Below are 12,855 nucleotides of genomic sequence, written 5' to 3' on the forward strand. Positions count from 1 at the left end.
AGTGGAATTGCTGTTAAAGAGGTCACTGCTATTGTTACAAAATAAACAACCTCTCCACATATGCAAGTATTTCAGCAGGAAAAAAAAAAAAACACAGAGAGCACTCAAACAAAACTAAATAAAAGTTTGATCTGGGCATCCGCAGTTAGTGACATCATCTTCCCTATTAAGAATGCACATCAACATTACCATCATCGTAATCCATTAAACTAAAAAAAAACAACTAACTTTTTCGTAACTGATACTCTCTTTAAAAACACACACATTTTTTTTTGTACACAATGTAAACATTATTTGACATCATTCAAAAAATCTGAAACATTTCAAGATCGCATGAAAACATCTCCCGTATACCTTTACACACTCAATCATAAGATGTTCGGTAAGAAAATTCAAATGGTTGACCTTAAGTTTCTTTAGGTTATACCGATAATTAAAACATCAGCAACTGCGAACTCAGAAAGAAGGGATGTTAGGATTTATTATAAAAACATTGAAGGTGAAAGACATTCACTTTTCATTTGTATAAATAAGTACTGTCTAATGAGGATATTTATTATTCATTTTTGGTTGTAAATATTGAAAGCTCAAACCCAGATTGATTACAAAACAACCATTTATCGATTTAGTGCCTTTGAATGAATGTCTTCCACATTTAGAATACTATAGTATTGACATAGATGGTATGCAGGTACTGAATTGCATAGCATTTTGGCAGTACTATAGAATACTATGATAATAACTCAATTTGTAGATATTTTTTTTCTTTTAAATTACAACTTGTTCGTTTTAATCTGTGTCACGAGTTCTTTTCCTTTTTTTATTGCGCTACAATAAATTCAGAGAATGTTCTTTCTATCCTACAACACCGGGGTCGATTCAATCAAAGACGCAAGCTTCAACTGATGTTGTTTCCCTGTTCAACTGCTTTATTTAATCAAACTTCCAGTCCTAAGAAGACCCTAATCATGCTGCTCAAAATTCTATTCAAATTCCAACACGGAACACTGAAAACACATGTATTCCATCCAAATCTGGAACATCTGATTGAATTCCACAAAGATACAGGAAAACTAGCCCAGCTCATAAAACGCTGCAGCTGTATTTGACTGAATTTCCCACCAAGCTACTTCAAACATCCCAACATCCCCCCTGTCTTTGCCAGCTTCTTGTCAATGGCAAATTTGAAAAGGTGAAGGAACGTACTGGCTTGAGACGTCCTCTGGGAGATTTCCGTGGTGGAGGCGCCGAGCCCCAGTTCCGAGTGGGCTGCTAGCCGGAAGTAGTAGTCTGTGTTGGCGCGCAGACCGCCCAGAGTATAGGACGTGGCGGGTTCAAAGGTGACCTGAATCTGTTCAACGAGGCACATGCAATGATGACGTGTTAAAGCGGGCCAACAGTGCTTTACCCCTCTTCATATTTCTGAGATATATGTTTATAGTTCATGATGCATAAACCACAAAACGCACATACACATGTTGTGTGCATGCAAAACAGAAGCCGTGTAATTCCCCACATGGTGAGAATGTGTGTGTAGGTGGTAAAAGAAATGCAATTTGTTCACCATGTGGGGTCAATGGGTAAATAACATGATTTAATATATATTATGTTAAAGCTTCTGACTTAAGAGATTGAGCAACCCCCACCCCCCTCCCTTGGTTCTACTCTAATAACCCAATTCAATGATTTTCATATGAATGTAAAATTTTAATGAACTAAAGAGATCCAATCTGGGACTTTAAAATGTATCCATGGATTTACTCTGCGGTAAGGACTGTTTTGTTGTTAAAGTACTGAGGTTTGAAATCCAGGGGCTTGAACAGTATAGTAGTAATATTGAAGGAAAACCCTATGCAATACATATATATTACTATAAAAACAGACTGTGCAGTGGTATCTGGGCTCCTTGTCCTTTACCTCCTTGCCATGCTCCCCTTCCCTGTAATGCAGGTCGAATTTAATGATGTTCTCCTGCCTTGGAGGGTCCCACGACAGCTGGATACTGGTGTCTGACACCGCCTCCGCTCGGAAATTCATCGGCTGTCCCGGGACTGGAGAAAGAGGAACACATTTAATACACAAACACCCCTCGCAGAAAAAGAACCAGATCATACAGAAAGTTCCAAAACAAAACCTTCTGCACCATACAGAGTGAATACGGTATGAGGCAGTTACTTCGGTTTTGAAGGCATCTGTAGAAAAAGGCCTGTGAGATACACAGCTCAATGTAGGGTGCGTGACGGCGTCCTTTCGACCACCACTCACCTCCTTGCTGGGTTTTCAGATGAACAGGATCGGAGAATGGCCCGTCCCCTACGGATGTGAACGCCAGCACCCTGATGCTATAGGTCTCCTGGGCCACCAGGCTGCCCACGGTTGTCAAGCGACTGTCATCCACGTTGTGCTTCTGCCAGGCGTTGATGGGCTTGGACGGGTCCATGGTGTAGTAGATTCGGTAGCCACGGATCTGCCCGTTAGGTTCCTCCGGTTCCTCCCAGGTGACTATCATAGTGTTGACGCTGAGCATGCGAGCCTGGATGTTGCGGGGAGGGCTGGCAGGGGCTTGTTCACCAGTCCTGGTCTCTACGGGCTCGCTCGGCGGTCCCTGCCCAATGGTATTGACCGCCGAGACCCGGATCTCGTATTCCGTGTTGGGGCTCAGCCCGCCGATGCTGTACCGAGTGGTGGTGATGCCATCCTTGATGTGGTAGGTGCTGTCGGAGGATTTGGAGCGGTACTGGATGATGTAGTAGGAGATGGGGTCAGGGTTGCCCGAGTCCCAAGTGATGGTGACGCTAGTTGCCGTGGTTTCCGTCACAATGGGTGTCCCGGGTGGTTTGGGAAGAGCTGTGGTAGAAAAGAAAAAAAATCAGAGGAAAGTCAACCAACACAGGACAGCATAGTTAGTTGCATCCCATATCCTGAAATCAGACGATTATAATTTTAGCTTCTAATAATAAACCTCCAACATGGTATTACTAAAAATGCATCCCATTTCACCCACTCCCCACCGTGCATTAGCAGGGCAGCAAAACCTCCTATGTCTTGAACAAGAAGACAGATTCTCAAGAAGCAGGCATTGCGATGCATGTATGCTGTCCTTCAAATCCAATAAGGAAACCCTTACAAAAAAACACAAAAGCGTGATTTGGTGATGGTGGGAGCAATCAACACTGCTGCTGTTCTTTAGACCAGACCCTAACGAGGCGGCTCCTCTTACACTTCACTGTGATCTGTGCTACGGCCTCAATGATGCCCAGACTGGACATGGCAACACATGTGTAGTTGGCGGACTCCCGGATGCTGTTCAGCTCCAGAACGTTCCGCCCAACGGGCATCTCGTCCTCGGGGGTCAGGTCTTCTGCTCCCAGCATCCACTTGACGTAGGGCATGGGTGAGCCCACCGCCACGCAGGTGATGTTGACGCTGCCTCCTGGCATGATCTCGTGGCTCGTGGGCAGGATGGAGAACCTGGGGGGCACCCGACGCACTGGTGGGCGAAACAGACAAAGGTAACAAAACAAGCAAAGAGAAAATCAGACCATTTTTGGTGAAATCATAAAAACAAACAAAAAGAAAACCAAAATAAATATATAAATAAAGGATAACTAACAAATTTGCTTCACCGACAATAAAGATTGACATTAAAGCAACAATTCATAGCAACAAGGTTCCATTGACCAATATTTGACCCATCACAGCACAATTAAAATAAACAAAAATGTATTACTTGTTTCTCATCTTTTTTTTTTTTCCTCCTGTAGTGTTGCTTAAAAAAAAAAAATCTACAAAGTTTATTTATTTTTAAAGGATGATTCTGCAAATTAACAGTAACTTCCTACTATGGGAACTTCTCATCCAATCAGGAAAGAGCTCTCACTGGCTTTTCCATTGGACAGGAAGTGGATATAGGAAGTGTCACACTGTCATGTGATCTTCTGCAAAATGGCACCCAACAGGTCTAAAGAAGCAATGGCAGGTAGACAGAGAATCCAATTGTTCAGTGAAAGGGGGGTGGGGATTACTTTTACAACTTAAATAATATACCAATGATATTGAGATTATCCTTAGATAGAATCTCATGCAGGCTGAGTGCTAACTGTAATTATAAGTCTTAAGATGAGAAACTGTAATGACATTTTTGTGGTTCTGGGTAGATCAACTGGACAAAGCCTTTTTTGAAATCTGACACGGTTCCATTGATAGATGCAGCTATCAGTTTCACAGACATCATGCAAAGTAGATCAAAAAATAGAGAAGAGAGATAAAAAATGCAGAGAGGAATAGAACTGAAGGGTCGCTAGCATGCCCAGACGGAGAAGTGGAGAGACAAGAAAGAAGAGAAAAGAAGGGAGGGAGAGAGAGAGATAGATAGAGAGAGAGAGGGGAGGGGGGAGAAACCCACTTCAATGCTGTGTAGTTTTTTTTTTTCAGCCAATGTGACAGACGCACATCAACACATCGCAGCCCTGGCGAAATAGTTAACTAAATATATATATTATTTATTTATATATATATATATAGAGTTGTATTACAGTAATCAAAACAAAAAGGAATAACAATCATAATAAATGGATAAAGAACGTTTGACTTTATCAACAAAGGATGTGCATCTCTTTCACAGAGAAGTGGATGCAGCTTCCAGACCTCAACACAGAAATTACATGAGCGAGAGCAGAAAGGGAAACTCCAGACTGGGTTTATTTACATGGCTCTGTAGAATTTGGGTTGCTAAATCCACAATCCCCAGCAGTCACTGAATTGAGTTTTTGAGAGCACCCTGATATACAGGATTGCATATTTCAAATAATTTAAAATAATTTAAAATATTTTAAAAATATTTTAAAATAAAATACCAAGAATTTTGGTATACACCGATATGTTGATGGAGCTAATAATAATAATAATAATAATAATAATAATAATAATAATAATAATAATATAATTCTTAGCTCATACAACTTTGTATAATATACATTTTTATAATATCCTATACAAAAACATTAATTTCGTTTTTTGTATTATTTTGTAATATATATTTTATACAAAGAAAACCTTCACAATGTACTTTTATTTGCCGGCAATCTCCTTTAAAAAATAAAAATAACTAGATTGGAGTTTCCAGTTTCAATTTTAAATGAATTTGAATAATGACGTGTGTTATTAGAGATTTTCTCTAAGCACGACAGAGCCATGTAAAACAATTTTGACGTCTGCAACAAAACAGGAGAGGACACAAGATGTCATGCAGACAGACCGCATGGAGAACAGGTGGACAGAAAGGGGGGGGGAGACAGACAGACAGGGGACAGAGGGACAGGGACACACGAGACAAGGCAAGAACAAGATCTAATCAGCGAAGAGCACAAAACAGACAGGTGTAGCAAAGACTTGGAAGGCTCACAGCGAGAGTAGTCATGAGGAATGGGGGACGGGGGGACGGGGGGACGGGGGGAGGACGGGGACTAGAGAGGAGATCGTGATTCCGTTAAAACAAAAAGCATGTTTTAGTGGGCTCAAGAGATCACACATCGGGGCTTGAAAAAAGATCCTCCTTGTGGTGTTGTAGAAAGGGACACCGTTGCATACAGTAGCAGAACACACGATTCCTTCTTTTGGGAGAGCACGTAATTAATCACAGTGTGTTCCACAACACAGTGACAGCATGTACCTGCAACTTGGCATCCATGTCGCATTCACATTACAGAACAGATATACACGTGCACGCACTGTGTGTATATTCAAGTGTACACGTTGTAGACAGATTCTCCTGCTACATATCTGATGTCATTTCGTTCTTCTCAAAGCTTTCTACGCGGGTGTGAAATTTGCAAGGGAAAGTTGTTTATTACTAGCTTTATTATAATATTAGGAAGCGATTTTACCTTAAAGAAATCAAGGTGCAATATCTTCACATGTGCAAAGCGTTTTTTAAAATTAACCTCTTTTCTTCCGAGCAGCAAAGCCCAAAGTGACAGAACAAGTCCTTTGGTTAGTCGTTAATGCCGGCAGGGCCAATGCTTAGTTTAAGCTCATCCCAGCTCGGGGCTGGTGCAACATTCCTTTTGGCTATATCTCAGGGTCTACACATTTAAAGTAACAACTTTATAGAGGCAGGGAATTGTGGTCACCACAATTGTAAAATGAGTCATTCTACAAATTTAAAATGTAAAAACATGGGTAACCCTAGGGCTAAATGACTTTCTTATCAGCATTTTTCTTTATTTTTTTTCTTCCTGGTCATTTGTCTTTGTTTTATAAATAGTTCAATGAAATGTATTTAGTGGTGCTTTGCTTATCAAAAAACGAAAAGCAACTGTTGTTGTCTTTTGTTTGTTTTACCAACCTGACTGTGACACAACTGTAGGCCAAAACAGCCTCCGACACTGCTGGGGTTAAGCATAGAACAGGACTGGATTACAACGTTTTAAAAATGAAAACTTACAGTACTTAAAAATAAATAAAATAATAGAAAAACACACAAAACCTAAACAAAAGCATTTAAAAAAAAAGAAGAAATCTGCTTATTTTAATATTTCCTCCTACACAGCAGAGTTGCTATGACAACAAAGGTGAAAGGGTAGCCCATTCCTTCTCACAGTGACATGCATGGTTGTCATCGTTCCATGGAGGGTGACAAAATATAATAGGTTGCAAGGCTGGTACAACAGACTATAAATATACAGTAAAGGGGTATAACTGAACAGTCACCAAGTTCCATCCAAGCATGCCATTCCCGTGTGCAAGTGTCCAGCAACTTGTAGAACAAAAACAGCACACAAGCCGCACAGCCCCTAGATGTGCACGTCACAGCTACGGTGTGCCCTGCAGTCCATTTGCTTTGTGCTCTTAAGGATTGAATCAAAGACATGTGGGCCATGCAGTCACATCCGTTCTCTTCAGTCTGAGGCCTACACGCTACGTCTATGAATGCCCCAACAGGAACTTTGATGAACGTTTTCTAGCTTTTGATTCATTTCGCAGGGTTCATTTCTATGAATTTATATAAGTGCATATACTGTACGGTCTTTTTTCATGTGGGATTGTCTAGCGGGTCATTCTTAGTGAATGAGGTAATGGGATAATTAGCCTTTCACCTTTGGACTTTTGATCTGTCTTGATTCCTGACCTGATGTAAGGGGGGTAGCTTTTTAAAGGACGAAGTACATTTATTTTTGTAGTCAACTGCTACCTGCAGTAGGCTTATCGACTTAATGCCAGCCAACTCATTTTGAGGCTCCTTGTACTGTACATGCAAACCCCTCAAAGATATTCCCCAAACCGTCCAAGCTGGATCTTTTGTCAGCTGGCAGGCCCTGGATTGGACGGCCACGTGCGGCCTTATTGATGGGTACAGAGATCCTTGGTCTCTATTTCTTTCAATCCAGCTGCACAGCCTTCTTTCACCCCCTTCTCACTGGGGAACAAGGACGGGGACATCCAATTGGGGAGGCCAAATATGAAAATATAAATGATAAACTAAATTAGAAAGAAAATCAAAACGTGTTTTAGAACTCTATATAGGGTTGAAACAAAGCTGAAAAAACGAAGAGAAAATTCAGTATCGTTAACCCTTTCACCTCCAAAAATTGTTGACAGCATTGACTTGTCTACACGGGAGCACTTAGTGACAGATCTCATTGTAGTGTTGCGTGGTTTAGTGCTCTTACAGCCACTGTTGACGTCCAAATGTATGGGAAGTTTTCAGAACTATGGTAAACCAGGGTTAAGGATTTGCCCTGTTTCTTGTGTCAGGTTTGTTTCAGAAGGAAAGGTAATCCTAGGTGGGTAGTGTACTGCAGCTGGTCCGTGGTTAAGTAAATTCATTGGTAGGAACAGTCCTCATTCACAAAGACCAAGGATCCCAGAAGCCCTGAAAAGCTCAGGTAGTCTCGTTTCAAGCCCCGATGCAGATTAAAACAAACTCAAAAGGTGTAAAGTGACGAGGTGAAAGCAGTCAAGAGAGAACGTCAGAACATTGCACTACTCTAGAGATTAAAGGTGTGCCAAATGAAGGAGAGAAGGCGGACATTATCGGCCATTTTGGCGAGACAGATCCAGAAAGTCTGTCCAGCCCCAAAATGAGGGGAGAAGCCAAAATAATGTGCAGCCTTTAGTGTTACAGGAAAGCTTAGATTACACCCTCTTTTAATTGTATAGAGAAATGACACCTGGCAGTTTTGATGGTACATTGGAAGTATAGCACCAAACAGCACAAGTAAACGTTCTACATTTTCTTGCTTTAGAAAATCAAATGCTTACGATTTCATAACACTACTTATGACTACATTTCATTATCGTGATCTGTAAAAGACACACGGACCGTACTTATTACTAGATTTACATTCCTACCACGTCCACATTTCACAGAATTTAATTTACAATTACAGAAATGATCAATCTGTGAAATCTATTCACTTTTTTTTCAATATTTACACAGCCAGGAAATAACACTGTCTGTGGCTTTATGCTCGATCCTTTTGTTTTAGTTGAATTTTTTGGAAACGAGTCGACAAGAGTAAAGCATAGAGTTAGAATAATTAAAAGGACCTTCTTTATTTGGATTTCAGCATAAGCCTAATACCTGTAGTTTGATTTAAATTTAAATTGAATTTAATCCAAATACCTTAAGCTTTGAGGAACGATCAGCCAAATGTAGCCAAATAAATACTGACCGGTATTTTTTATACACATTTTCAAGCGTGACTTAAAGGGTGTAATCTGACACAGACACACACACACACACATACATACACACACACATACATACATACATACAGAATTGTAGTGCAGGCAAGCAGATGCAAAAAACCCAAAGAAAACAAGCAGAAATTTCATGCAGAACGCCTGTTTAAAGACATACAGCGCAGTGTTCCTGTATTGATTTCTTATCATTGTTTTTTTATAACATTGCTGTACAAATTAACATACAAGCAGCCTGTGACTAATGACTCCTACAGCCCCTGCCCCTGAATGTCTCCATTCTCTAAAGCAATACAGAAGATTATTGTTCTGTAAGAACCCCTGCACCCCCCATGAAGTAACAGGCTAAATAAGTAAGTATAGAAGGAAAGTAGAGGAGCATTTCCATACACTCCAAACTCGATCCATACCCTGTACCCTGAACATCTTTAAGAGGCTGCTAACCCACACACTAGTAGTAGCAGGCAGTTCCTTGAATAATTACTTAAGGGGTACAGCGTACCCTGCAAACAGTCAATTTAAAGCAAGGTTCCAGGTTTGCGCAGAAAGATTTCAACCAGATTTCAATTATCTACGGCACATCAGCTGCTGTATTTTGAGACGGTGACCTTAACAAGTGTGAGAACTCGGCGTGGTTTGACTTATGAATTAGCGGCACTGTGCTTTGAAGGCGTGGATGCATTTATTACACATGTTGCTGTGTGATCGGAACGCAGATTAGACCGCTAGTAAAATCATCAATCGGGGATGGGTAGGTGCTACAGTTACTCAATTAAATATATATATGCCATTCTGAGCTGTTGGATGCACTTGTGTATGCAGTATTCCGTCATTAGATAGCATAATCACTGATTGCTACAATGTATTTATAGCCGCATGTTTGGCAGTTAATGCATACAGAAAGGGAATTATTTAATAAAAATGTATCTTGGTCTTTTTGTACTATTTTTAGTTACAGAAATTGATGGCAACTTAAAATAATGGCTCCAAACTCATAATACATTTTAATGGAATATCATTCATATCGTATGTCAATTCTTTATGTTAACATCATAGCATTTTGAGATTATTATTATTTTTTTTTTTTTAATCGGACGAATTGGAAATATTATTTTGAGGGATAGACCCTGATAAAGGTGCTGCAGAAGAGTGTTTGACATTACAGATGAATCCTGTCTATGGTTAAAATTGGAATAATTGGTCTTTGGATGGCCTCTTTATAACCGTATTTGTGACGTATGACACATGGATCAGTGTTATAAAAATAAGACTCTGCACACAAGCTGCTCGACAAGAGATGTGCAGGTGCCAATGTTTCTATGTACCTATAAATATGTGGAAGCAAGGCTGGTTGATTGTAATGTATGCCCATAGCAAATGCAACTTGCATCTAGTCCATAAAAACGCCAGGCACTTTAAAATGTGTCAGGAGGAGCCCCTTTCAGAAAGCGAGTGGGTATGAAAAATAACACGCTCCTTTCCAAATGCCAGGTCCTGGGAGGATGGCTGATTTACCAGCTCTGTGTGCCAGCTGCTTCATTAGTTGTACCTGGCACCTGTTTTACATGGCCAGTTGATACCAGCCGCTTCGGTTTTATGCCCCGTTAGTCCTGATTCATCATGATATTCCGTATTGTTAATATTCTGGAGCGCTAAGCACTGTATCTAAAACCTGTGTTAAATAATTGAACACTCCACTTTGTCTCCAGTGAAGTAGATGCTTAGACCTACTTCACACGGCTGGAACGCCTATTAGTACAGCCAGGGACTTCAACTCTGTACCTGCAATGGGACTCAGATATGAATACTGTGTAAACAAGCCTAACACAGTGGCGAAAAATCTTTCTGAAATCCATCCTAGATGATTCATTTTCGAGATATTCACAAGTAGTGAAGTATAAGAATATTTCATATTTGTTTACGAGTAACTTTGTGTTCCTCTATTCCAATAAAGTTATTTTTTAAAATCTTGACTGGGTCGAGGCTAGTTACCGACATTACCTTTAAGAAGAATATCAATATTATATTAAAAGGTAAATTAATTCATTTAACAAGCGGAATTCTTTGTCCATAATAAGAGAACACTGATATAAAAGTGTAACGTATTGTATAGTGTAGCCCCAGGCTATAGTTAGAGAACAAGACTAGATTGTATAGGGAAGATGCCATTTTCATGACCACATGGAACCATTTTGTAACAAAGAGTGCAGTAGTGGAATGCATTCCAAATGCTGCCCTTCCACAATCCTGTGCTACTGACAGAAATATCATGAAACTGTACATTTACAATACAGTACGACCTAACCATCGCACAAATTCCAATTCCTGTAATTTCCAGCAGAGTCGGTATATGGTAAGCCTGACCTACGTCAAGGGGCTATTCTTAACAGTCCGGGCTTTGTCTAGACCTAACAAAGCAGGATTTAAAATGGCCTCATGGCTGACTATTATATTTGTAAAGGATCCTGGTAGTTGTGTTAAGTAGGTGTTAAGCAATGTTAAATAGATGGTCCTTTGATATGGGACGGTTTGATTCGTTTTTTGTCTTACATGATCTGAGGTTTGTAATTTGGAGACAGGAACACTGGCTTTTGTTTTTATATTTTATTTTTTAAGTATGTCATAAACAGCAGTGCAACGTGACAAATTAACGACAAAGTAAGACACAAACAACCGAAAAAAATAAATAAGGAACCAAGGAATCAATTACCAAAGCAGGAAAACGAACCCGAAGAAATAAAACAAAAACATACCAAAAACCAAAAGAAATGAATCAGGCATGCAGGCACAATAGTTACATTCTCCCATCATGCATCAGGCTCAGTTATGTCCAAGTGCTAGGTTCCCATGACAACAAGTGCAGAGAAAGCCCCCCCTAGCAGCAGCAATACCAAAGGATGCAAAAGAGAAAAAGGCCCCACAATGCAAACTTAAAAAAAACCCGGGCGTAGCTGGGTTTTCTTTTTATATTTTTATATTTTTTTTTTTGTTTAATTTAAAATAAAATGTATATATATATATTTATGTTTTTTTCTTATTTGCCTCATAAATTTTGTTCAATTAATTTATTCTATATATTTTTTTATATAATTTTTTTCCAACAAATGTAAAAAAAAAAAAAAAAAAAAAAAAAAAAAAAAAATGTGGGTTAAAAAAAGTAAAAAGAAAAAACACACCAACCTTCTCGAAGCTCTGAGGGATGTAAAGGGGTTGATGCAGAACACAATGACATGAGGAGAAGAGAAAAATAGGGGAAACACAGAGAGAGTAAAAAAGGCCACCTCAAGGCTTTTCACTGCTACATTACTTTTTGCTTTGTTTTTTTTTTCCCACTTCTTTTCTTACAAACACAATAAACAACCCCTCGGTCTTTCAATATCTTCCCTACTGACAAAGAATAGTTTTTAACCAAAAGAAAAACAGACAAACACAGTGTTGTGGTCTTCAGAAGTTCAAAAGATAAGTAGATAGCAACTGTACACTCTTTTTTAAAACACTTTTTACACCACTAGAAAGCTCATGATTTTCCAATCAGTGGCAACTCTCTGTGAGACATTTACCGTGCAGTTGGAATCAACGATGGCAAAATAAAATATTTTTTTCTTCTATTTATTTTCAAATGACTTGCTGCCCTTCCATACCAAACTGCATTTAATATAACCCAGACCAAATTTAATTTTCAAACACCATTAAATAAATATTATATTCACTGATAGCCCACACAAATAACAGCTACTACTTTTGAGACACACTTTTTCTTTGCCTAAAGGTAACATAAGCAAAACAATAATTAAAATAGCATTAAAATGTTTTATTTTACATATATATATATATATATATATATATATATATATATATATATATATTAGTTAAGACACCATTCTAATAATATTAAGGAGTAACTTGATTAATTTAAGGTTCAGTATTAAAAATTTCCCTTAAAACAAACAAACCACACACACACACAAAAACGACTGGAACAGGAATTCTGGTCCAATAGGTTACCCATAGAAACAGCGGAAATAAAACATAAAGTTATTTTGTTTTAATATATGTTCTGTACCTTTTGAAAACAGTTTGGTTCATGGAAGTCAGGAAAGAGAACTCGGATAAATAATGCATTTTAATAGTGCTCATGTGCTGTAAGCATAA

At 39.0% G+C, this 12,855-nt stretch overlaps 1 protein-coding gene across 10 annotated transcripts in view; it reads right to left on the minus strand.

Moving 5' to 3' along the window:
• The window catches only part of LOC117401306 (receptor-type tyrosine-protein phosphatase S), a 152,696-nt gene that overhangs the window by 53,304 nt on the left and 86,537 nt on the right, over positions 1–12,855 (minus strand). For 9 of the 10 annotated variants that reach the window (XM_059015079.1, XM_059015080.1, XM_059015084.1 and 6 more), the window contains 4 exons: positions 3,221–3,490; positions 2,266–2,847; positions 1,918–2,051; positions 1,207–1,351 (listed from right to left, as the gene is read on the minus strand). In XM_059015079.1, coding sequence (XP_058871062.1) covers positions 1,207–1,351; positions 1,918–2,051; positions 2,266–2,847; positions 3,221–3,490 — 1,131 coding nt within the window. Of the gene's footprint in view, positions 1–1,206; positions 1,352–1,917; positions 2,052–2,265; positions 2,848–3,220; positions 3,491–11,883; positions 11,951–12,855 lie in introns of those variants that run through there. The other variant, XM_059015085.1, reaches the window with a different exon arrangement.

Source organism: Acipenser ruthenus, chromosome 49 (assembly GCF_902713425.1).
Source record: "Acipenser ruthenus chromosome 49, fAciRut3.2 maternal haplotype, whole genome shotgun sequence".
NCBI classification, from domain to species: domain Eukaryota; kingdom Metazoa; phylum Chordata; class Actinopteri; order Acipenseriformes; family Acipenseridae; genus Acipenser; species Acipenser ruthenus.